Source organism: Phyllobates terribilis, unplaced genomic scaffold (genome assembly GCF_046119375.1).
Source record: "Phyllobates terribilis strain yellow unplaced genomic scaffold, ASM4611937v1 Scaffold_9__5_contigs__length_417890890, whole genome shotgun sequence".
In the NCBI taxonomy this organism is placed as follows: Eukaryota; Metazoa; Chordata; class Amphibia; order Anura; family Dendrobatidae; genus Phyllobates; species Phyllobates terribilis.
Window position 1 is genome coordinate 145,172,165 of NW_027362769.1, and position 25,396 is coordinate 145,197,560.

At 44.2% G+C, this 25,396-nt stretch overlaps 1 protein-coding gene across 1 annotated transcript in view; it reads right to left on the bottom strand.

Annotated features, from left to right (window-relative positions):
• Positions 1-9,847: 9,847 nt before the first annotated feature.
• Positions 9,848-25,396, bottom strand: part of LOC141161309 (uncharacterized) — a 68,522-nt gene continuing 52,973 nt past the window's right edge. The window contains exons 4-6 of the mRNA XM_073646123.1: positions 10,295-10,378; positions 10,188-10,215; positions 9,848-9,982 (exon numbers count right to left, since the gene is read on the bottom strand). Coding sequence (XP_073502224.1) covers positions 9,848-9,982; positions 10,188-10,215; positions 10,295-10,378 — 247 coding nt within the window. The remainder of the gene's footprint in view (positions 9,983-10,187; positions 10,216-10,294; positions 10,379-25,396) is intronic.

Genomic DNA, 25,396 nt, shown 5'->3' on the forward strand with positions numbered 1-25,396 from the left:
ACACACCGCTAGAAGCCCAAATATTTTTTCAGAGCTAGATGCAGAAAAAATTATTTTTAATTTGCAACCTGATGGAGGTCAGTATAGATGGACTAATAGACCAAGTCCCACACACCGCTAGAAGCCCAAATATTTTTTCAGAGCTAGATGCAGAAAAAAATTATATTCAATTTGCAACCTGCTGGAGGTCAGTATAGAAGGACTAATAGAACAAGTCCCACACACTGCTAGAAGCCCAAATATTTTTTCAGAGCTAAATGAAGAAAAAAATTATTTTTAATTTGCAACCTGATGGAGGTCAGTATAGATGGACTAATAGACCAAGTCCCACACACCGCTAGAAGCCCAAATATTTTTTCAGAGCTAGATGCAGAAAATTTTTTTATTCAATTTGCAACCTGATGGAGGTCAGTATAGATGGACTAATAGACCAAGTCCCACACACTGCTAGAAGCCCAAATATTTTTTCAGAGCTAGATGCAGAAAAAAATTATTTTTAATTTGCAACCTGATGGAGGTCAGTATAGATGGACTAATAGACCAAGTCCCACGCACTGCTAGAAGCCCAAATATTTTTTCAGAGCTAGATGCAGAAAAAAATTATTTTTAATTTGCAACCTGATGGAGGTCAGTATAGATGGACTAATAGAACAAGTCCCACACGCTGCTAGAAGCCCAAATATTTTTTCAGAGATAAATGAAGAAAAAAATTATTTTTAATTTGCAACCTGATGGAGGTCAGTATAGATGGACTAATAGACCAAGTCCCACACACCGCTAGAAGCCCAAATATTTTTTCAGAGCTAGATGCAGAAAAAAATTATTTTTAATTTGCAACCTGATGGAGGTCAGTATAGATGGACTAATAGACCAAGTCCCACACATTGCTAGAAGCCCAAATATTTTTTCAGAGCTAGATGCAGAAAAAAATTATTTTTAATTTGCAACCTGATGGAGGTCAGTATAGATGGACTAATAGACCAAGTCCCACACACCGCTAGAAGCCCAAATATTTTTTCAGAGCTAGATGCAGAAAAAAATTATTTTTAATTTGCAACCTGATGTAGGTCAGTATAGATGGACTAATAGACCAAGTCCCACACACTGCTAGAAGCCCAAATATTTTTTCAGAGCTAGATGCAGAAAAAAATTATTTTTAATTTGCAACCTGATGGAGGTCAGTATAGATGGACTAATAGACCAAGTCCCACACACCGCTAGAAGCCCAAATATTTTTTCAGAGCTAGATGCAGAAAAAAATTATTTTTAATTTGCAACCTGATGGAGGTCAGTATAGATGGACTAATAGACCAAGTCCCACACACCGCTAGAAGCCCAAATATTTTTTCAGAGCTAGATGCAGAAAAAAATTATATTCAGTTTGCAACCTGATGGAGGTCAGTATAGATGGACTAATAGAATGATGCTATGCCCAAAAGATTTTACTTCACTAGGTGCAGTAAAAAAATTGGTATTCTATACACAGGTGGTATATCTTGCAACACAGATAGGCTACTCCACTGACTAACACACTCTGCAATAGGCCAAAAAGGATTAGCTTTGCTAGATTCAGCCAAATGCTGTGAAAAAAACTTGCACAGCACTGGCACAGACCTGCCTGGCAAAAACTGATAGGAACTGATGTAACCTAGTCCTGAAAAGGACTCCAATTACAATTAGTCTTTACTCCCACAACCTATCTATTTAAGAGCACAGACCTCCCTGATAAAAGTCGTAGGAAATGCTGTAACCTAGTCCTTAAAAGGACTGCAATCACAACTATTCCCTACTCCCAAGCTATCTGTAGATTTCAGAGAAAATTGGCTTGAAATTAACAAGGTATAGCACACACAGCAACAGCGGTGCCGTCTAACACGCAGCTGCAGCAGTGAGAAAATGGTGGCGACGGGGAAAATGGCTTGGTCTTATAGGGCAAGGACATGTGACATACACTGCCAATCACACATGCCCTTGCTTGTGTGAAAAAAAGCACTTCGCTCCGTGTGTGCGCTGCTGATAGGCTGACAGATTGCACCTCCCCACTGTAAATGCGGGAAAGAGAAAAAAAAATGGAGATCTTCATTATTCCTGCAGAGATCCATCCGCTGCCCCTCCCCCCACCCCGCTGTACACTCAAACTGCGTATTAACATTAATTTTCATCATTACTGAGAAAAAATCCAGTTATGATTTTGGTGCACGAACAGTTATCGAACATAACCTCGAACAGCCGAATTTTTCTCAAATTGTTCGTGTTCGCCGACCGGCTCGAACACCGCCCAAAACAGCTCGAATTTGAGATTGGCGAACAGTTCGAGTAGAACAACGCTCATCTCTAGTCCTGGACCCATTTTGAATCCAGAACCAGACTGACATCTAACATCTTAGATGGCTGATAACAGAAAATAAAAGATTATGTAAAATGAATACTTCTGTTTTATCTCAAAGGTGAATTCATGAATTCAAACACTATAACTGATACCATGTCATTGCTGTAGTAGGTCTGCATATGTAATGTAATAGACGTGGCAAAATGCTTTGCTTCAATGAAAAAAATGTACTTTTTTTTTGTACTTTTTTAATTGCCTTCCTGTTTGAAAGACGGGTAGTACAGGAGGAATAGTGAGCGGATAATCCTATTGATTGTGACTGATAAATGACATCAACATCTCCTAGTGAAGAATCGTGGTTTTGTTGCATGGGGGAAAATGAAATTGGGAGCATTTTTTTTTGTCCTGCACGGTGATGGCGGCAGTTAGAATATTTCACCTGTAATGAGATGTGAGTGCTATGTGCTATAGTGAACCACTGCTGAGCCATTAAATATATGTAAATGAAGGGAAACACAAGAGAGCTTGGCATAATAACGTGCGGAACAGAGAAATGGATCCTGGAAAGTGATTAATTTATTTGATGATGCCTCAAGTGAGGAATTTTAGGTCACAAATGAAGTGACAGAATGACAAATTACCATTTTAAGGAATTTACTGGGCATCATTACTGAACAATTGTCAGATAGTTTATGGAGGCTGAGAAGATGGTATAAATATAGATCTTTTTTTTTTTTTTTTTTTCCTTTTTTGCTATGATGAATTATTAATCCCCTTTTTACAAAATTTTGGAGAATGATGTGTTCTACAATTTAAGCTGAATTCTAATTTGATCTAGTACAAAGATCTTTACAATTAAAGTCTCAGTGGTGTGCAGTCAGAGGTGGACAGTCAATTGCGGGTTGTAATGTGATGAAATAGGATGGCTTTTTTTTTCCAGTACATTTTACAAGATTTTCCTAGGCTTAGTTTTCCTGCTGTGAAATGGCTTAGATGTTTACGGTTTATTGTGCACGGAGAGGTGGCATTTATACACGTGCATTAGATTAGCTTAGACATACAGGTTTGTATGCATTGTACAATTCCTACTCGTTAGAAGGAACAACGCGCTGATCATAAAGTATCCTTCTTGTTATCTTTCAAATCTGGTTGATTTTGCTGTAGTGCCTCTGCAGGTCAAATTAGGAATTACACAGTTCCCGTGTAAGTCTCAGGGTGCCCATTACGGTCTCTGTGTAATTCAAGACAGGCAGATCCTTCAAATACTGATGTGTTCTTTGCAACATCTCTCCATTGTGACTAATAGATGAAGAACCGGTAGACTCCAATCTAAGGGTTTTAAAAATGGGGGGGGGGATGAGGGTATATAAAACAGTAGAAATGCTCCACGTCAAAGTCACCCAAATTACCAAAATTGTTCTAGATTTTCATGCACCATTTCAGACAAGGGTTGAACTATGTTAAAAAAAAATAAAAGCTTGACTGTCCTCTCATATCTACCATTGGAGATTGGCCATGATGATCTTTATTCCCCAAGAGCACATGTGACACCCCAGGGGTCTGGTTGCCACAGTGATAGAGATATTACGTCTGAGAGCAGGTGGGAGGTCTCTTGGTCAGGAATCCTATGCATGCCACACCTCCTTCCCAGTCCTGGGAGGGGAAGAACTTCCCCTATATAAACCTGGGGCTGAGGCAGGGTTAGAGAGTTGAGAGGGAGAGTTCAGCCAGGAGGGCTGACAGGGAGCTGTGGCTCCGGCTGGGCCCAGCTCCTGGGCCATGCCAGAAGTAGAGAAGAGAAGCAGCATAGGAAGAAACAACAGGAGCTCTGTGGGAGCAGTGTTACAAAGAGTCAGGGGCTGGCAGCTGCAGAGCTCGCCCTGACTGAGAAGATTTCTTACCGGACCCGGAGTCCGAGGCTGTGGGGACTAACTCCTACCCAGCAGCAGAATCCGTCAGGCAGGGGATTTCAGGTCCTCTGGCCAAGAAACCCGAAGGCACGGTCACACGCATGGGACCAGCACCGCCGTCGTGGAGCGGAAGCTACTAGAAGGCCCCGAGTCACCGGCCATACGGGTGAGCACCACACGGTACACTCAGGGACGTGGGCTACTTATACTCGCTTCTAGCAAGGTAGCCAGAAGAGTATCGTTAGTTTGGGAGGCCTACAACTCCACCTGGCCAGGGGAGATCCCATCTGCTCAAGGACTGACCAGGCCCCAACCGCTAGCCAGTACTCCGGAGGGTCTATCTTTGTCACCAGTAAAGACCCTGAACTACACCGCATCGTCTCTGAGTGGTTCCTGCTACCCCCATCATCCACGTCGGCTGCCCTGAGGCCATACTCCTCCCGTTGGGGGTTATACCATCCACGCTGCACCATCCTTCCACCGGCCTCAGCGGTCTGCCCTGCAGCGGCAGCTCCATAGCTGCATTCAACGGGTGGTGTAGTCGTCCATCATCTACCGCTGATACAGCGCCACTTAGTCTGACTCCCTGGGCACGGACCGGATCACCGCCACGAGACTACAACCCTCAAGAGATCCGGCTCCGGGTAAGCTCCCGCGTGCGCAACGCAGCGCGACACAGGCCCAGGGGCGCGTCACACACATGTCAAACTCTGGCCCATGGGTGATTAACTTTGGGCCGCGACACCAGCACCTTCCCCCTGCCCAGCATCCTGGATGCCAATACAGTTGAAAGTAATGATGGAAGAGGGAGCCATCAGCTGACGCTCCTTCCCTCATCATTCTCCCTCTGCGTCTGATGTCATTAAAACTTGCCCGCTGTACTGAGCATTGAAGAGGATCAGAGCGCTCTCTGACAAGACCGGAGCAGCGAGGGAATGAGGAGAGGTGAATGTTTATTTATTTTAATATGGAGTCCATTATACTGTATGGAGCACTAAATTAGGCCAATAGTCTGTATGGAGGACTATGTGGGGCCATTATTCTGTATGGAGGACTATGTGGGGCCATTATACTGTATGGAGGACTATGTGGGGCCATTATACTGTATGGAGGACTATATGGGCCCATTATACAGTACTGAGGACTATGTAGGGCCAATTATACTGTATGCAAGACTATTTGGACACGTTATACTATATGTAGGACTATGTGGGGCCATTATTCTGTATGGAGGACTATGTGGGCCCATTATACTGTATGGAGGACTATGTAGGGCCATTATTCTGTGTGGAGGACTATGTGGGGCCCACTATTCTGCATGGAGGACTATGTGGGGCCATTATACTGTATGGAGGACTATGTGGGGCCATTATACTGTATGGAGGACCATGTGGGGCCCATTATTCTGCATGGAGGACTATGTGGGGCCCATTATACTGTATGGAGGACTATGTGGGGCCATTATTCTGTGTGGAGGACTGTGTGGGATCCATTATGTTGTATGGAAAGCAATGTGGGGCCCATTATACTGTATGGAAGGCTGTGTGGGGCCCATTATATGGTATGGAGGACTATGTGGGGCCATTATTCTGTGTGGAGGACTATGTGGGATCCATTATGTTGTATGGAAAGCAATGTGGGGCCCATTATACTGTATGGAAGGCTGTGTGGGGCCCATTATACTGTATGGAAGGCTGTGTGGGGATCACAGTTGGGGCATCATACTTTGCTGTGGGGAGTTCAGTAGGGTCATCATACCGTGTGTGTGGAGGAATTCACTGTGGGGGTATCTTACTGTGTTTGGGGTGTACTATTGTTAGCATCATACTTTATTATCTGTATTGTTTATTAATTGAAGTTTTTTATTCCTTTATTACATATTTAAATTAGGCCATTGGGTCATATGCTTTTTACTGCTCTTACATAACATATTATATTATTCCAGTATGTCCCATTTGTGATTGTGTTTATTTTATTCTATGATATATTAATTGAAATGTACTTTGTTTGTGGGACAACCCCTTTAAATTTGTTTCTATATGAAAAGGTTCATCGTTATATTTGATGATAAGGAAAAACTTGCTCAATTGTAGAGATTTTTTTTAATAACTATCAAGGTTGGCCCGCTAATTTGTCCAAGTTTTTAATTTTGTCCCTCTGTATATTTCAGTTTGACATCCCTGCCCTAGAGGTTAGCTGTTATGCACCTGTCCCGAATCTGTGCTTTGCTTCCCTCTCCCCAGTCCACTGTTGTGCTCCACATCAGGCTTTGCATATGGCCTGACATGATTCCTTGTGAGCATCTGCCTGGGCTTATATAAGGCTCACCAATCACATATATGTCTCTTGGTATTAATATTTCAGTGCTACTAAGACTCTGAGTTTCTCTGCTGGCTGCCTGTGGTCTCCTGGATTTCTTCCACCTGCCTGCAGTTTCCAGCATCCCAACTGCCTCTCTGTGGTCTCCTGGATGTTTTACGTCTGACTGCGGCTTCCAGCATTCCAGCTGTCTGACCAAAATCTCCTGAATGTCTTCCTCCTTCCTGCAGTTTCCAGCATCCCAGCTACCTGTCTGTGGTCTCCTGGACATCTCCCACCTGCCAGCGGTTTCCAGCATCCCAGCTGCCTGTCTGTGGTCTCCTGAACATCTCTCGCCTGTCTGTGGTTTCCAGCATCCCAGCTGTATGTCTGCGGTCTTCTGGATGTCTTATGCCAGCCTGCGGTTTCCAGCATCCCAGCTGCCTGTCCGTGGTCTCCTGGACATCACCGGCCTGGTTGCGGTTTCCAGCATTCCAGCTGTATGTCTGCAGTCTCCTGGACGTCTTACGCCTGCAGTCTCCTGGATGTTTCCCACCTGCATGTTGTTTGTAGCATCCCAGCTGCCTGTCTGTGGCCTCCTAGACGTCTCCTGTCTCCCTGCCATCATCAGTTCCTCAGCTGACTGTGCCCTGCATGCCTCACCCATTTGCTGTATCGATACCCATGGCCTGTGTGCCCACCCGGACATTAGATTTAAAGGATACACTTCATCTGGTGAGCCTAAAATTAGCAGGTCTGGAAGTGCCTGTCTTCTTTTCTCTAATGGACCATTTGTACTTGCTGATTTCAGGCCAAGAGCGAACGCTGCTCAAATTTATTTAAAAAATTCTGTCAGTTCACTCAGATCGATAATCTGTGATGGGGATAGAATGATCGCTAAAATGATCTCACTGTCCCCTTACACACTGCATGTAATCGGCAGCACACCTCCTGTTTATGTGGGATGATGTGCTGCCGATAATGTTGATTTTTACCCATATTCCATAACCTGACAAACAATCATTTTCCTTGTTCATCGGATGGGTGACAACCATTATGTACAACGGCTGATAATAGGCAAGAAGCATTTGTAGGAAAACTCGTTCATCAATCATTGGCTCACGTAAAAGGGACATAAAGAAGTTGTCCACTACTTGGACAACTCCTTGTCATACCCCACGCTTGTCCCCAATAAAATAAAAAAAAGTATACTCACCTCCAGTGCCAGTGCCGTTCCAGCGCCGTTCCAGTGGTGTCGGCACTTGCTCTCCCTGGGGCTCTTATGCGGTTGTTGTGACACATGAGTCGGGCTGCCAATCAGCGCTGGGGTCACTGTCCCCGCCTTTGGACAAATAGAACATGAAGAGGAAGTCAGAGATCAGCTTCAGCCCGAACTTCCTCTTCATGTTCAATTTGGCAGAAGGTGGGGACAGTGAAGCCAGCACTGATTGGGTGCCTGGCTCATGTGTCACAACAAATGCACGGGAGCCCCGGGACCGTGAGTGCCGACACCTATGGAAACGGAGATGAGTATACGTTTTTTTATTTTATCGGGGCCAAACATTTAGATCAAGAAGGGGTTGTCCTAGTGGTGGACAACCCCTTTAAGCCAAAGAATGATTGACTGAATGGAACCTTAATTCTATGTCTTGTTGAGATTGTTTGAAAAGAGCATCTGGGTAATAAGAGATGAGGTTTCACTTTCCCCATCTATAATATAACCCAACAATCATGAGCATAAAAGAGCAGGACAGGATCAGGATAGTGAATTTACTGCAGCTGCTCTCCAAACATTATCAGGATTTATGCTCACTTTAAAGGAGAAGAATAAGCGTAGCGGACTGCTGGGATGCCACATCACCCCATCAACACGTACAGTAGGATCACATTGCCTGGGCACTCCATCCAGAAATTATAATTTGCCATTAACAAAGCCTGTATTCTGCTGATTGTACTCCGAAGAGCAGCTGCAGGGAATTTCAATACCTTGTGTATGTTTAGCTACTAACCAAGTACAGCAACTCTACTTAACACATTAAAATGTTTTCCTTCTAATAAAATGATGGAATATTGTTAGGATAGGCCTCGCTTTATGATCAATGGTGGTCTGACCTTTGGGACTCCCACAGCAGATTTAGTGCTATGCCCCCTCCAATGTGTTTTCCTGCACAGCAGCACTCAGGCCACCTATTATGCGGGGAACTACAGTGCCCCCGATTCAGCAAACTGGAGTTCTCTCTACAGTTTCTAAAGTTCAGCATGGGGTGTAGCACTAAATCATCAGTGCAAATCCTCATGCTAATGATCTGTGGGAGTCCTGGAAATTAGACCCCCCATTGATCACAAAATAAGAGGTCATCATCACTTTATATAATGAAAAAAATATTTTCAGGGTAACTCTTCTGTATAATGACTTTAAAGGAAACCTGTCATGTGGAAAACGGTATCTGATCTGTCGGCAAGGTGTTAGAGAAGGAAAAGTTTTTTGTTGGAAAAGTTTCAATAAACTTTGCAGCTTATTGAAATCCTTAGCGTTTGTATGCATATTAGTCCTATTCAGTGACGCCAGTTTTTCCTGCATGATTGTGTATGCAGAGATAGCTGTCAATCACTAGTAGAACCGCCCACTGGACTCACAAAGGGATTTCAATGATTAAAATACAAGTTATACTAATTTTGTTTTCGGCAAATCGATATATCATTCTGCTCAGCTTCTACTTCTCTACACCAAGCTGTCCACAGATCGGACTGCTGGTACAAAGTGACAAGTTCCCTTTAAAGAGACAGTTTTCCTCCCACTCTCCAAACACATACTGATAGGGGGTCTAAATTGCGAGCCCCAATGGGGATAGTGATGATGATGATATCTGTAAAGCTCTGTGGAATTAATAGTGCTATATTTATATCCTAACAGGGATAAGCTAAACCCCTTCAAACTGTCCTTTCCAAATATTATAATACGTTGGACATTTGCCAGTAGAAAAAAAAAAAAAAATTCGGAAAACAAAAAAGCTTTAAGCCTTTCTTGTAAGCAATATTTTTCATTTTTAATATAAAATTTACAGCGCAAGGCAAGAGCAAGTAGTAAGCGTTTGATACATACCCCTCAGGGAAATGTTTTACTGCAGTCCATCAATCCACAATATTTTATCTACACTCTCATTTTAAAAAATTCATGGTACGTAGCTTATAACATACTGTAGTTTTTGAGGGTCTTAATTTCAGTAATTTAAACATTTATTAATTTCATGGCTGGATTGTTCTGATTGCCTGCTCTTAATCTCGGCTTCAGGAAAGGTTCACTTCTCTCTTAGAGGACACTGTCACTAAGAATGACTGAGTTACTGAAGTTAAATTTACCCAATACGTATTTGCTTCTTGACAGAGAAGAATTGTGAACGGTTCCATTAATTTTTATATGTTTAGAAATAAAGACTTTGGGAACCTAGAGATGAAGCAGAACGGAATTTGTCAGTCATTTAAAGGATTTTGGACAATCCAGAGACCATTTTTTTCCATGGTGCAATTGCTACTGTACTTTTGCACTCCCTATTCTTCTTTCCATGAAACAACCCCTTCCTTAACTTTTTAGATGCTCTTGCTTACCCAATGAATTACTTGGATGCTGTATAATGCTTTTTTCTTCCTACTGGAGAATCATAGTTCTTCTGAAAAGCTCTTAAGAGGGACAGAAGCGTTCACAAAATAAGGCAATACCGTCTGGTAAAGGATAAGTATAAGCAATGGTAGCGCTTACCTCAAGGTGTTATGTGCAGGCACAATGCCTATAATTCGTGGAAAGCCGCTGCTGCTGCACCGTGACTGGAGGAAATGGTTCTTCCTGAGGTATAATGGCAAAAATGGAAACTAGCATGTTTAGACGAGCTGCGCTGTGGGAATGAAAAGCCTTGGGATTTCAAAACAGTTTTTATTATCCCAACGCGTTTCTGCAGTGGACTGGCACCTAAACGTCGGTACTGGCGCAGAAACGCGTTGGTATTAAAAAAAATGTTTTGATATCCCAAGGCTCTTCATTCCCACAGCACAGCCCGTCAAAACATGCTAATTTCCATTTTTTCCATCATAATCCTTCTGACTCGTAGAAAGATTGTTCAAAGTGGGACACTGCATTAAGTGTCTGTGTTAATAGGTAGATAGATAGGAGGGTCGGAAAAGCTACAGAGAAACAAAATGTGCTTTTACTCAATTTACTGACAAAGCATTTATGTATTTGAGAAAATTTTTGGAAGTTGTAGAACTGGGGTCCCTAACTCTTGACTCATGAGCCATATATAGCTTACAGGTCCCTACTCTGGGGCTCGCACATATCTGCTAGCTCAGAGCAATAGTGCTTGGTATAGTAGACAGCCACGTACAAGACAAAGTGGAAGAGGAGTCATGAAAAGGGTGCAGCATAGCAGCACAGTATCTGACTCCTCCTCCTTGCAGGCGACATCATCCCTCTTAGTGTGCAGCAGCATACCCTTCCTCCTAGCTTGTCGTCTTCGACAGCACTGCATATCCGTTTCTCAGCTGCCTGCTTTCAACTACTGCTTGGTATGAATATGCCATGTTCATTGTGATAGAGGATTAGATGCACAACAATATTGACCTTACCAGCTCTGATCAAACTCAGGTCAACTTTATTGTCAAGAAATTATAAATATTAAAACGTAAAAGGGTTTTTGGCGATGGACTAAAATGAGTAAATGGCATGAAATAAAATAAATCTTGTGCCATTCCAGCACCACTACATCAGTACTCACTGTCGCGCTCAGTTTACGTCAGATAAGCTGTTACATGCCATCCTGCCATGTGACCACTGCATCCAATCACTGGTTTCAGTCTTATGCCATCCACTGCTGAGACCAATAATTGTCTGCAAAGGTCATACAGGGCAGAAAGCTGGCAGGAAGTAAACAGAGACTGTCATACTTTTAAAGTATTATAAACCTGGTTGTATAAGGCTATGTGTCCACGATGCAGAAATGCTCCGGATATTTTCCTGAGCGTTTCTGCATCTCCCTGGCAGAAAAAACACATGCGGATTGTACCTGCGGATTGCACATGCGGATTGTACATGCGGATTGTACATGTGGATTGTACATGCGTTTTCCTGCCAGGGACATGCGGAGGTGAAGCGTTCTTCACTTGCATTTCCGCATGCGGGTTGACAAGCGCTTTCCAAGCGATTTTAGCATCACTTGGAAAGTGCTTGACAACTTGGTCACACTATATAAATCCATGCAAACGGCATTGATTTATATAGTGTGACCGAAAGAATGGTAAAAAATAAAAAAATAAATCTATACTTACCTTACGATGGCCCCCGCAGTCTTGCTTCGCTCCGTCCTGGCTTGCCGGCAGCTAAAAGGACCTGCTGACGTCAGCGGTCGCGTGACCCATCACATGACTAAATGACGTCATGGCAGGTCCTTAAGTCCACCACGATCTGCCGGAAAGCCAGAACAAAGACACCGGGGGCCATCAGAAGGTAAATATAATGTTTTTTTTGTATTTTATTCTTTTTTTTACAGGTTCTATGGTACCCGAGTCCGAAGGAGAGTTTCCTGTTCTCCAGACCCGGGTACCATCCGCACATTGAAATGCATGTAATCCGCAAGTACAGATAAAAACAGGAGGACACTTGAGTATAGTGGCAAACAATTAGTACAATTTTATTTAAATACATCATTCAAGATTTATATCGAAAAAATGTTTAAAATAGCAGAAGGGGGTAAGGTGCAAGGTGCTCAAAGCTGGGGGGTACCGTGGGGGGATGGGGGGTATAGAATGGTCAATTAGTCCATATAGTTAGAGAGTCAGCGGTGAGTACATATAACATAGAGCAAAATCATGTACAGTGGCAATCAAAGTTGATACAATGAAATGTACAAAGAGGCCAAAGCCTCATGCAACGAGACCAGATCCTAATACAAAAAAGTATCCTAGTACTAACTCAAGGAGTGTGAGTCAGGTAAGTGGTCCCTATAATATGGATGAATATAGTCTCACCACTAGCCAAAGATATGGAAGAAGCCCAGAGCCCCGCAAGAGAGTCCTCAGCAGTGCAACGGGTAAAGACGCGCCCCGACGCGCGTTTCGGCATTCTTTTTCAAGAGGCAGCGCTAACCTGCATGCGTCCAGGACCTGTAGAAATACCTCCCATTCAGGTCATGTGACTGAGGGGAGGGAGAAAGCTGATTGGGCTATCGCGGCGCGTGTGTCCGGAGCCACGCCCCCCATCGCGCGCGCCAAGGCCGTCAAGTCACAGGCCCGCGTCCGGGAGCGCGCTGCAGACATGCCCCCTGGAGGCAAGCCAGGGACATATAGACAGCCCAGCGCGAGCGCAGGGAGGGCATGTATCAAAACACACGCGAACCGCCCCAGCAGCATAAAGGCTCCCATAGGAGGAGAAAAGTAAGATGAGGATGGGAATGCCATCCAATTTCCCAAAAGTGTGAGAGGGTACCCGGGGGGGCCTATAATATATATCCAGTCTTAAAAAGACAGAAAAAGGGAAAAAGGTGAGGACCCCCCCTTTCCCCCCTCACAGATACAAGCAAAACTCTCATGTGACAGCAATTATGATAGCATATATGATTTAAATATGAGCAATTTTAGAAATATAGATAGAGTACACATAATTTTCATCACATGCAGGGAGATGGCGACAATATGTTTCAGGGATTCTTCACTCCAATTGAAGGGAGTCCTTGTGATGACACTGGTCCATAAGGATGATGCAGAGCTTGACAAAGAAATAGGATAGGGTCTGGAAGTGTAGGGAAAAGATAGTTAAATTAAAACCAAAAACAAAATAAAATCAAGCTAAAACCCGGAAGCACAGACTAAAGGATCAAAGAAGCCGAGGTAGAGCGCCAGAGAAAAGAGGGCATCCGATCACAGGAAAGATGAGAAAGTCAGGCTTTCATTAAGGCCACGCGGGGCCAGGGTGTCAAGGACCGTAATCCACCTGGCCTCTTTCTGTGCAAGACAGATGCAGTGATGTGGATTCCATGCGTTCCAATGCAAGTCAATGGCGGCGAAAACGCAGCGCTTCCGCAAAATAATTGGTAGTGCTGCGTTTTTTTCCGCAATGATAATCCGCAGCGGAAATTTCCGCAGCATGTGCACAGCACATGCGGATTATCATTGGGGAACATGGCAGGCCTTCTACCAAGTATTTTTTAAGCGTTTCTGCAGCGGAAATGCCGCTGTGGAAACACTTAAAAAACGCATCGTGGGCACACAGCCTCACACCTCGCAGATCTGCAAAACGATGCCCTTAATTTCCTATGGACCTTTGCTGCAAAACATGATAGCATTCGAAACCACTGTATTACAAAGGTATAGTCATTTTGAAGTCCATGTGTCACGATTCTGTTGTCTGATAACCCGGGGCCAGGGCTCCTTCCCTGTCCCTAATGCTAGGGGCAACCCAGCTATCTCTGCTCCCCAGGTTACTTCTGATGGTGAAGATGATGAAGATGCTGGGGCCATGTACCTTGCTGAGCTCCTGAATCAGCTATAATCTGTCCCCTCCCCCACCCAGGGAAGTGGAGAGGAAAAGTGTATTTAAATACACAAACTAGACAAACAAGGAAGGACATCAAGGGATAAAATGAAAATACCAATCATACAAAATATGCACACACAGACAACAGAGGTAAACAAAATAGGACAGGATGGGGACTATAAGCACAACCAAAACTCCAAACAACAGTGACAGAACAATTCTCCAAAACACCTCTACCAAAAACCATCACCTCCACTCCACTCCTCACCAGGCCATACAAGACTTAACACTGGCTAACCAGATTGCCAGAAGCTACAATATATAGGAGAGAGGAGTGGCCAACACTGAACAGCTGCGATCATCCAAGCAGAAAGCTTCAGAGACTCCAAGATAAACAAATTAACCCCTGAATTGCTGACAGAAACCTGCACCATTTAATACGAGGGAAAAGTGCTTCTAATCAGTGCAGGAGTACGTGTAATCAGATACTGCGGTCTTTTGGCTCCTCTCTGTGGAGACAATCCGGTGACACCTTGCTTTTTAGGGGGTATTCTATATGTTTGAAAGGTGTAAGCATGGGGCAGGGGACATATACTTTTCACACTTTTAGGTTTATGATGATTGTTTTAATCCCTATGATGTTCTGAATCTGTGAAATACTGGTTTCATTGCACATTCTTTAATGCCATATTTATACACTGTGTTCCAAATTATTATGCAAATAATATTTTCTCAGATTTTCCCAAATTACCTATATGAATTGCAGTAATTGTAATTTTCCAGTCAAATAACTATAAGAGTACAACTGAAAGTTTTTTTGTACAAACTGCCTATGATAACAGTATATTTAAAAAAAAAATACTCAAACTGCATTCAAAATGCATGTTCCAAATTATTATGCACAGCAGAGTTTTCAACCTTTTCTTTTTAATAAAGAACAAAAAAATGGTAATTTTTGCAATTATAAGCATTAGCAGGTTATTACAAACTGAAATCAAACAGTTTTCAACTCAAAACTTTATTCTAGGTGATGTTACATATGCACATAGGACCCCTTGTCCGAAAGGAGCTTCTGAACTCTCTCGTCCATTGAATTTGTCAGGTTTTGGATGGTTTCTGCTTGAATTGTTTTGCATGAGGACAGAATACCCTCCCAGAGCTGTTGCTTAGATGTGAACTGCCTCCCGCCATCATAGACACTCCTTTTGATGATGCTCCAGAGGTTCTCAATGGGGTTGAGGTCAGGGGAGCATGGGGGCCACACCATAAGTTTGTCCCCTTTTATGCCCATAGCAGCCAGAGATGCAGATGTGTTATGTGCAGCATGAGACGGTGCATTATCATGCATGAAAATGATCTTGCTGCGGAATGCACGGTTCTTCTTCTTGAACCATGGCAGGAAGTGCTGTTTGAGAAACTCAACATACATTATGAAGTTCATCTTTACCCCTTCAGGGATCCTAAAGGGGCCGACAATCTCTCTCCCCATGATTCCAGCCCAAAACATTACTCCACCTCCTCCTTGTTGGCGCCGTAGCCATGTTTGCATGGGGTGTCCATCAACCAGCCATCCTCCACTCCATCCATCTGGACCATCGAGCATTGCACGGCACTCATCGGTGAACAAAACAGTTCGATGGTCCAGATGGATGGAGTGGGCATAAAAGGGGACAAACCTATGGTGTGACCCCCATGCTCCCCTGACCTCAACCCCATTGAGAACCTCTGGAGCATCATCAAAAGTAGTGTCTATGATGGCGGGAGGCAGTTCACATCTAAGCAACAGCTCTGGGAGGGTATTCTGTCCTCATGCAAAACAATTGAAGCAGAAACCATCCAAAACCTGACAAATTCAATGGACAAGAGAGTTCAGAAGCTCCTTTCGAACAAGTGGTCCTATGTGCAAATGTAACATCACCTAGAATAAAGTTTTGAGTTGAAAACTGTTTGATTTCAGTTTGTAATAAGCTGCTAATGCTTATGATTGCAAAAATGACCATTTTTTTGTTCTTCATTAAAATGAAAAGGTTGAAAACTCTGCTGTGCATAATAATTTGGAACATGCATTTGAGTGCAGTTTGAGTATTTTATTTTTTAAAAAATATACTGTTATCATAGGCAGTTTGTACAAAAACCTTTCAATTGTACTCTAATAGTTATTTGACTGGAAAATTACAATGACTGCAATTCATATAGGTAATTTGGGAAAATCTGAGAAAATATTATTTGCATAATAATTTGGAACACAGTGTATTTGCACATGTAATGGTGGAATCAGACCAGAACGTGTGGGTCATGCTTGGTGACAGGATAGGGCCTGTCAAGCCAGTGGGGTATTCTTGCTAACTTACCCTCAGTGACAGGGACAATGTGCTGCCATAATAACATTGCAAAAACCATTGCTGCAAGAAGCATTGGAGACATTGTATAAGCAGAGAAAAGGCAAGAAACTGGGGTTAGCCATTAATTTGAGACAGTAGAGTCAAGTTTTGTGTTATCAAGCCTGGATTCCCTTGTAATACAGCGAGGATATCCCTTTGGTGTTGATACTGTAGTCGGTGCAAATCAATATGCAGGACCCGATCTAACAGCCCCGTCAGTTTTATGGCCATTGGAAGGGAGAACAGACCCCTCCTATCTACGGGCATCTACAACTCTTCTTTTGATTAGTTGGCCTGGCATGACGTCATCATTGTGCTATGATGCACATGTGACATTACTCCAGGTTGAATAATAAAAAGAAGAACCGCAGATTCCATCAGTTTAGAGATGGTTCTCAGGGCTATCATCCAGGAAACACTAATTACTGATGTAACCACTGGACCAGGTCCTGCAATTTGTTTTTCACCAACACTAATAGATATGTCTTAAATGATTGTAGAAGGGAAGCTTCTACTGTGCATGGCTAGGCTGCAACCATTGGCCCGGTGAACTGAAATAGAAAGCAAGAAAAACACACGTCGAAACTTTAGAATGTGATGATTCGTTGTCATCTGATAGTTGACCTCCAGTGAGAAATACAAGCCTAAAAAATACAAATACAAGCTAAAAAAGGTCTGACCAAAGTAGAAATACTATTTGACAGAAACTTAGATAGAGGTGATGGAGTGCCACCAAGTTTAAGAACCGAAATACCCAATAATGTGGGATGAAAACATTCCCTGCATAAGTGACCCACAGGCTTATTGAAAAATATGTTGCTACTGTTAAATTGAAACTTTTAATGAAGAAACTAAGATTGTGCCTCCGCCTGTTCATGACCACTAAGTTTTGCGCCTCTCCATGAGTCACAACTATGAAGAGTCTTACGTCCTGTTGAACCTAAATAATCAGAGTTTTGATGAAATTGATGGAATTGATGAATCAGCATTAAGCACTCATGTCTGAACCAGCAGCAGTTACTTCTGCGTTTCTGCACCCTACGAAGGCATCATTTGGTGGCACATTGGGCTTCTACAAGTATAAGACATAACTTTGCGGTATTCATGGGGATCTTACGCTAATGGCAATTGTGAGCAAGCTATACTGGATGATCTTATCATAGAGTTTGAATTACTGAATGCTATTCCCAGGTACTACTTGTATGAAATCACTAAACCATTTCCTCTAATTATAGCATAGGATGCACATTATCTACATACAGATTAACAATTTGTTGACGTGGACAATAGTCTGACATTAATTGGCTTTTTTTACGCACACTGTATGTTCAAAAAGCCATATGTGCTGTTATTTGGTCACAAATTGTAAAATGCTGCGACAGCAATTTCAAGTATAAATATCAAATTTAATAGGCATGGTATATAACTGTAATATGGGGGTTGGGAGTGAAGGGGGGGGGCAAAGGATTTAACTATTTATATCCTAAATATATCTAAGGTCCCGGCACAGAATTTTCTAATAAGAAGCTTGTACACAAGATTGTGACATCAGCAAATTTATGGAAAAAGAGATCAAGATCAGCTCATATTGCTTAACTGAAATAGGTCATCACCATCGGCATTAACAGTGTCTTCATCATCATCAAATGTTCGGGTCATTTTTGGATTCTATATTTATAGTCAACATATTGATTTTTTTTCCCATTCATAGCATATCCACAAAATATACAGTACAGACCAAAAGTTTGGACACACCTTCCCATTTAAAGATTTTTCTGTATTTTCATGACTATGAAAATTGTACATTCACACTGAAGGCATCAAAACTATGAATTAACACATGTGGAATTATATACTTAACAAAAAAGTGTGAAACAACTGAAAATATGTCTTATAATCTAGGTTCTTCAAAGTAGCCACCTTTTGCTTTGATGACTGCTTTGCACACTCTTGGCATTCTCTTGATGAGCTTCAAGAGGTAGTCACCGGAAATGGTCTTCCAACAATCTTGAAGGCGTTCCCAGAGATGCTTAGCACTTGTTGGCCCTTTTGCCTTCACTCTGCGGTCCAGCTCACCCCAAACCATCTCGATTGGGTTCAGGTCTGGTAACTGTGGAGGCCAGGTTATCTGGCATAGCACCCCATCACTCTCCTTCTTGGTCAAATAGCCCTTACACAGCCTGGAGGTGTGTTTGGGGTCATTGTCCTGTTGAAAAATAAATGATGGTCCAACTAAACGCAAACCGGATGGAATAGCATGCCGCTGCAAGATGCTGTGGTAGCCATGCTGGTTCAGTATGCCTTCAACTTTGAATAAATCCCCAACAGTGTCACCAGCAAAGCACCCCCACACAATCACACCTCCTCCTCCATGCTTCACGGTGGGAACCAGGCATGTAGAGTCCATTCGTTCACCTTTTCTGCGTCGCACAAAGACACGGTGGTTGGAACAAAAGATCTCAAATTTTGACTCATCAGACCAAGGCACAGATTTCCACTGGTCTAATGTCCATTCCTTGTGTTCCTTAGCCCAAACAAGTTTCTTCTGCTTGTTGCCTGTCCTTAGCAGTGTTTTCCTAGCAGCTATTTTACCATGAAGGCCTGCTGCACAAAATCTCCTCTTAACAGTTGTTAAAGAGATGTGTCTGCTGCTAGAACTCTGTGTGGCATTGACCTGGTCTCTAATCTGAGCTGCTGTTAACCTGCAATTTCTGAGGTTGGTGACTCGGATAAACTTATCCTCAGAAGCAGAGGTGACTCTTGGTCTACCTTTCCTGGGGCGGTCCTCATGTGAGCCAGTTTCTTTGTAGCGCTTGATGGTTTTTGCAACTGCACTTGGGGACACTTTCAAAGTTTTCACAATTTTTCGCACTGACTGACCTTCATTTCTTAAAGTAATGATGGCCACTCGTTTTTCTTTACTTAGCTGCTTTTTTCTTGCCATAATACAAATTCTAACAGTCTATTCAGTAGGACTATCAGCTGTGTATTCACCAGACTTCTGCACAACACAACTGATGGTCCCAACCCCATTTATAAGGCAAGAAATCCCACTTATTAAACCTGACAGGGGACACCTGTGAAGTGAAAACCATGACTACCTCTTGAAGCTCATCAAGAGAATGGCAAGAGTGTGCAAAGCAGTCATCAAAGCAAAAGGTGGCTACTTTGAAGAACCTAGAATATAAGACATATTTTCAGTTGTTTCACACTTTTTTGTTAAGTATTAGTGTTGAGCCACCCCCGTAGTGTTCGAGTTCGGTTCGGTTCGTCGAACACCCATGTGTTCGCCGAACTGTTCGTCGAACTGTTCGTCGAACACCTTCGAACACCGTTAAAACCAATGGCAGGCAAACAAAAACACATAGAAACACATAGAAAACACCTTCAAAGGTGTCCAAAAGCTGACAAACTGCTCAGAAGACACAACTAACACATGGAAAAGTGACAAGTACATATAGTCATGCGAAAAGAAAAGAGGTGGAGGAGTAAAAGGAGGGGGAGACACAGATATAGGCATGTCATGCCCTTCTAAAATCCAAAAAGTGAGAAGCCGAGACGGCCAGTCCGCTCCTGCCCGTGCCACCTCCGTGTCGCCGGGTTTGTGCCAGAGCCGCGGTGAACCCTGACGGCCAGCCCCCCTCTCCCAATACTGGTGCCTGTCCGCTGGTGGGTCGAGAGAGCCCCCCTGTGGTGGAGGCAGCTCTAAGCTTTTTAATTTAAATTGTCCCTCTAATTTGAATGAATACACTTTAAATCCATTTACAAGGATCTATTGGAGGGCAAGTCTCATGCCAGCAGCCGCGTAATTCCAGCTCCAGTAGCGTCCACTAAAGCTGCTGCAGTTAAAAAGCTTTTATAAGGATCGAGCTCGGCTGTCCACCGCAAGGCATCCTAGTGCCAGTCCCAGCCCCTATGCCTTGGGGTGCCTCCTGATGCTCTTCACTAAGTATCCCGTGGTCCCGAAGCATTTCCTTTGAAAAAATTAAGTGTCCAAACTACAGGTGGTGTAGCTTGCTTAACAGCCGGGATAATCCGCTGACTAGCAGACACTGCTACTAGGCACAAAGTATTTCCTGGGCTAGATGCAGTTAAAAATTTGTAAGTAGATACTCTCGTTGGATGCTGAGAAAGCATTCCATAGAGTCTCCTGGCACGCCATATATGATTCTCTTAAAAAGCTTGGGGTAGGGGTCTAGGGGACCCTCTTATAGCCAAAATCACGGCCCTGTATCACAATACGTCACCTAGGCTGAAGATAAATGGAACTGTAGCACCGAGGGCTCGGTTGCTACAGACGTATTGCACCTCACCCAGAGGTGTGATATCTCACTCTCAGATAAGGATGGAGTGTGGATCAGGACCCGACACCTGCATGCATTACACCACATTGCCGTGGGGCAGGGCGACCAATATGCCCCTGAGATGGGCACGACAGTCCCTGTCCCTGGCTGGAGTGGGGGGAGGGAACACTGAGGAAGGGGAACCCTGCAGTGCAGGAGCAGGGAGGAAGCAGTTCCTGGGTGCATTGAGAAGGGAGTATAAAAGGTGGGCACCATCTTAGTTCAGTGCAGAGAAGTCTGAGCAGAAGTGGCAGGGAGCAGGGGCTCTGCATGAGCTCTGCTCCGGAGGCGGGCCTAGTAACAGAGGCCCAGGCCTGCAAGAGGGAGAAGGAAGGAAGAGGAGCGGAGAAGGCTCCAGGAACGAGGAATGAAGGGATCCCAGGGGTGCGGACGGGCGAGTCGCCACCGCACGCCCGAATCCACCTGCGTGGAGGGGTCAGGCCAAAGGGGGAGACCGGTCCCCGAACTAGTGGAGGCAGGAAACGACCCTCAGCTAGAAACCGGAGGCTCTGACATTTTATGTGGCGCAGCCCCTTGCTCCACCCGCTAGGAAGGCACCACATAGGGTCAGGGAAACTGGCGCCAAGTTTACCAAGAGGAGGCCCGAGGCAGCCGGACAGAAGTGTTGGTAAGAAAGGCCAGACAAAGGACACACAAAGGGGGTACTGTGAAGCGCTCCAAAGTTATCTGGGAGTTGTCTGAGCCCCTCACCTGGTGAGCACAGTACGACGTGGGCAGCCGTTACCTGCAGACGTGGTCTGGATAATAAGAACTGTGAGTAAAGGCCCTGAACTGCATCACTGACTCCGTGTCGTTACTGCTGCTGCCCTGCACCATCACCCCCATCCTCCGCATACACTGCCCTGAGGCTATACTCCTCCCGTGGGGAGTTATGCTACGCTCTGCTGCACCCACAACACCAGCCTTAGCGGTCTGCCCTGTAGCGGCGGTTCACTCTGACCGCAATCCACGGGTGGCGTAGTCGGACATTTAAACATCAAAACCACATAAATAGTTCCGCCACTGGTTTGACCGCCCTGAGCCACGGAACCGGATCGCCGCCACGAAGACTACAACCACCAGCATCCACCAAAAAGGGTCCGGCTCCGGGTGTCCCAAGGCCCAGGGGGTGCGTCAGAACATTTTCATCACCTTTCACAATCACCAATGGGACAAGGCAGGGATGTCCTCTGTCCCCTCTCTTATACATCCTAGTGACGGAGCACCTGCTCTCATCAATTCGCCATAACCCCAATATTAGGTGGATTGAGGTGGGAGGCACCGAGTACAAGTGCTCTCTATTTGCTGATGATGTCCTAGTATATATCACTCAATCACATATATCCATCCCTGCTGTTATGGCTGAAATAGATCACTTTGTTACATGGTAAAATTTTAAAATCAATGCAGCGAAGTCTGAGGCCCTCGATGTCTCCCTCCCTAAATCCATATAGGATTCCATCCAGTCCAACTTTCCCTTTGCCTGGCCCTCACAGGGTATCAAATGCTTAGGAATTCCTATTCATAGAGACCTCTCCCATCTATGTTATCTTAATTTTGGGCCCTTTATTGAACAATTCCATACAGACCACGGTTGGCAAGTTAGAACTGTAAGATTCACTACGTGAACCACTGGTGTTTTGTGGAAAAGCACATGTACACCGCGTTCCAAATTATTATGCAAAAAGTGTTTAGGAGTGATAAGGGAAGAATTTGTTTGTTTGTCAGTTAAACTCATTGATGGTGATGTGTGTCAGGGCTCTTTATATCACTGTAAGCAATTGCAGACACCTGTGCTAATTAGTTTGGCAGGTGTGTCCAATGAAAGGCAAGACTACTTAAGAAGGCTCTCTCACATTATTAAGCAGCCTACATTTTCTGCCAAAATGGGAAAGAAAAAGGATGTGTCGGCTGCTGAGAAGCAACAAATTGTGGAGTGTTTAGGTCAAGGCATGACTACAATCAACATTGTGCGATGATCAGGATGAAGTGTCTTGGCAATCAAGAAGTATGTAGCTGATTCACAGTACACACGTGTGCGTTCTGATAAGGGCAAATTGAGGACTCTTTCCTACAGGCAATTACGTCAGGTTGAAAGAGCAGCGGCAAAAAAGCCTTGTCATAGCAGCAGACAAGTTTTTCAAGCTGCTTGTGCCTCCAACGTCCCCCGAACAACAAGATGCAGGGTCCTTCAGAGGTTTGCAGCTGTGCATACGCCATCCTGTCGACCTCCTCTATCCACTTCACACAAGCAGAAACGGCTCCAGTGGGCCAAACATTACATGAAGACTGATTTCAAAACTGTTTTGTTCACGGATGAGTGCCGTGCAGCGCTCGATGGTCCAGATGAATGGAGTGGAGGATGGCTGGTTGATGGACACCCCACGCAAACACGGCTACAGCGCCAACAAGGAGGAGGTGGAGTAATGTTTTGGGCTGGAATCATGGGGAGAGAGATTGTCGGCCCCTTTAGGATCCCTGAAGGCGCTAAAGATGAACTCCATAATGTATGTGGATTTTCTCAAACAGCACTTCCTGCCATGGTTCAAGAAGAAGAACCGTGTATTTCACAGCAAGATCATTTTTCTGCATGATAATGCACCATCTCATGCTGCACATAAAACATCTGCATCTCTGGCTGATATGGGCATAAAAGGGGACAAACTTATGGTGTGACCCCCATGCTCCCCTGACCTCTACCTCATTCAGAACCTTTGGAGCATCATTAAAAGGAGTGTCTATGATGGCGGGAGGCAGTTCACATCTAAGCAACAGCTCTGGGAGGGTATTCTGTCCTCATGCAAAACAATTGAAGCAGAAACCATCCAAAACCTGACAAATTCAATGGACGAGAGAGTTCAGAAGCTCCTTTCGAACAAGGGGTCCTATGTGAAAATGTAACATCACCTAGAATAAAGTTTTGAGTTGAAAACTGTTTGATTTCAGTTTCTAACAACCTGCTAATGCTTATAATTTCAAAAATGACCATTTTTTTGGTCTTTATTAAAATGAAAAGGTTGATCGAAAAGTTTGGGGGATCTAAGAGTGTGGCAACCCAGTAGTCATGATTACTTCGAATTCTGACAATATGAGGGTCATGCTGCAGGTAGTGCAGCAAGAAGGCACTTATGTGTCTTGCGCATCTCGGAGCCCCAAAATTATTTTCCGGGCTAGATGCAGCTAAAAATTATTTTTAATTTTAAATCTGGTGAAGCTTATTATAGATGGCCTAATAGGATCAGTGCTGCACACTGCTACAAAGCCCAAATTATTTTCCAGTCAAGATACAGATAAACATGATTAGTAATTTGAAAGCTTAAAACGGTTGGTAGGGTGATTTTAACCAATCATCAAGCTTTTACTCTCCCCAGGATGACACAGGGGTAGAAAAGTCGTTTCGGATCCATGATTTGTTCATCTTTATGAATGTGAGTCTGTCTACATTATCAGTGGAGAGCCGCGTGCGCTTATCTGTCAGCACACCACCAGCAGCGCTGAACACACGTTCAGACAGAACGCTGGCTGCGGGGCATGACAAGATCTCCAAGGCGTAAGTGGCTAGCTCCGGCCATTTATCCAGATTGGAAGCCCAAAAAGAGCAAGGATCCAGTGACACAGTCGTGGCTTCAATGTTTACTTGGAGATACTCCTGTACCATCGTCTCTAGGCGTTGACTATGTGTCAGACTTCTTGTCTCCTGTGGCCTTGCAAAGGATGGGCTAAAAAAGTGGTGAAATGATTCCGCAAAATTGATGTTACCAGCAGATACTGTGGTTCTGTTACGGTTTGAGTGCTGAACACTTGACGGTCCCACGGTTGGCAAGTTGGAACTGTGAGATTCACTACGTGCACCACTGGTATTTTGTGGAAAAGCACATGTAAGATTCTGCAACAGTCTCTGCTGATACTCCTGCATGCGTGCATCCCTTTCTATGGCAGGAATAATTTCTGCAAATTTACTTTTGTACCGGGGATCTAACAGTGTGGCAACCCAGTAGTCAGGATTATTTCTAATTCTCACAATTCGAGGGTCATGTTGCAGGTAGTGCAGCAAGAAGGCACTCATGTGTGTTGCGCATCCAGGAGCACCAAGTCCCTGTTGTGTTGGTGGCGAGGTAACAATCATGCTTCCTTCCTCTGTCCTCTCCCCCCAACCTCGCACAACAGAAATGTGATCAAGGTCTCCCTCATCTGATGAGTCTTCCATCAGTTCGTCCTCCACTTCTTCCTGGGCTCCTGCACCTTCCTCACTAGTTTGGCTGCTACCATGCGCCCTGGTTAAACCATCTCCCCCACCCTCACATGCCTGCCGCCTTGGTGCTGCCGACCGTCTGGACCTTGCAGATGTTAGCCCTTCCGCATACAACTCCTCCTCCTCTACTTCCTCCACCTCCTCTTGTGCCACCACCTGACTCCGAATTCTGTTTAACATGTGCTCCAGCATGTAAATCACCGGAATAGTCATGCTGATAATGGCATCGTCAGCACTAAACATCTTCATCGCCATTTCAAAACTGTGCAGAAGGGTGCATAGGTTCCTGATCTGAGACCACTCCTCCAGCGTGATTTGCCCCACCTCTGAATCTCGTTGGCCCAGGCTATACGTCAGAACGTAT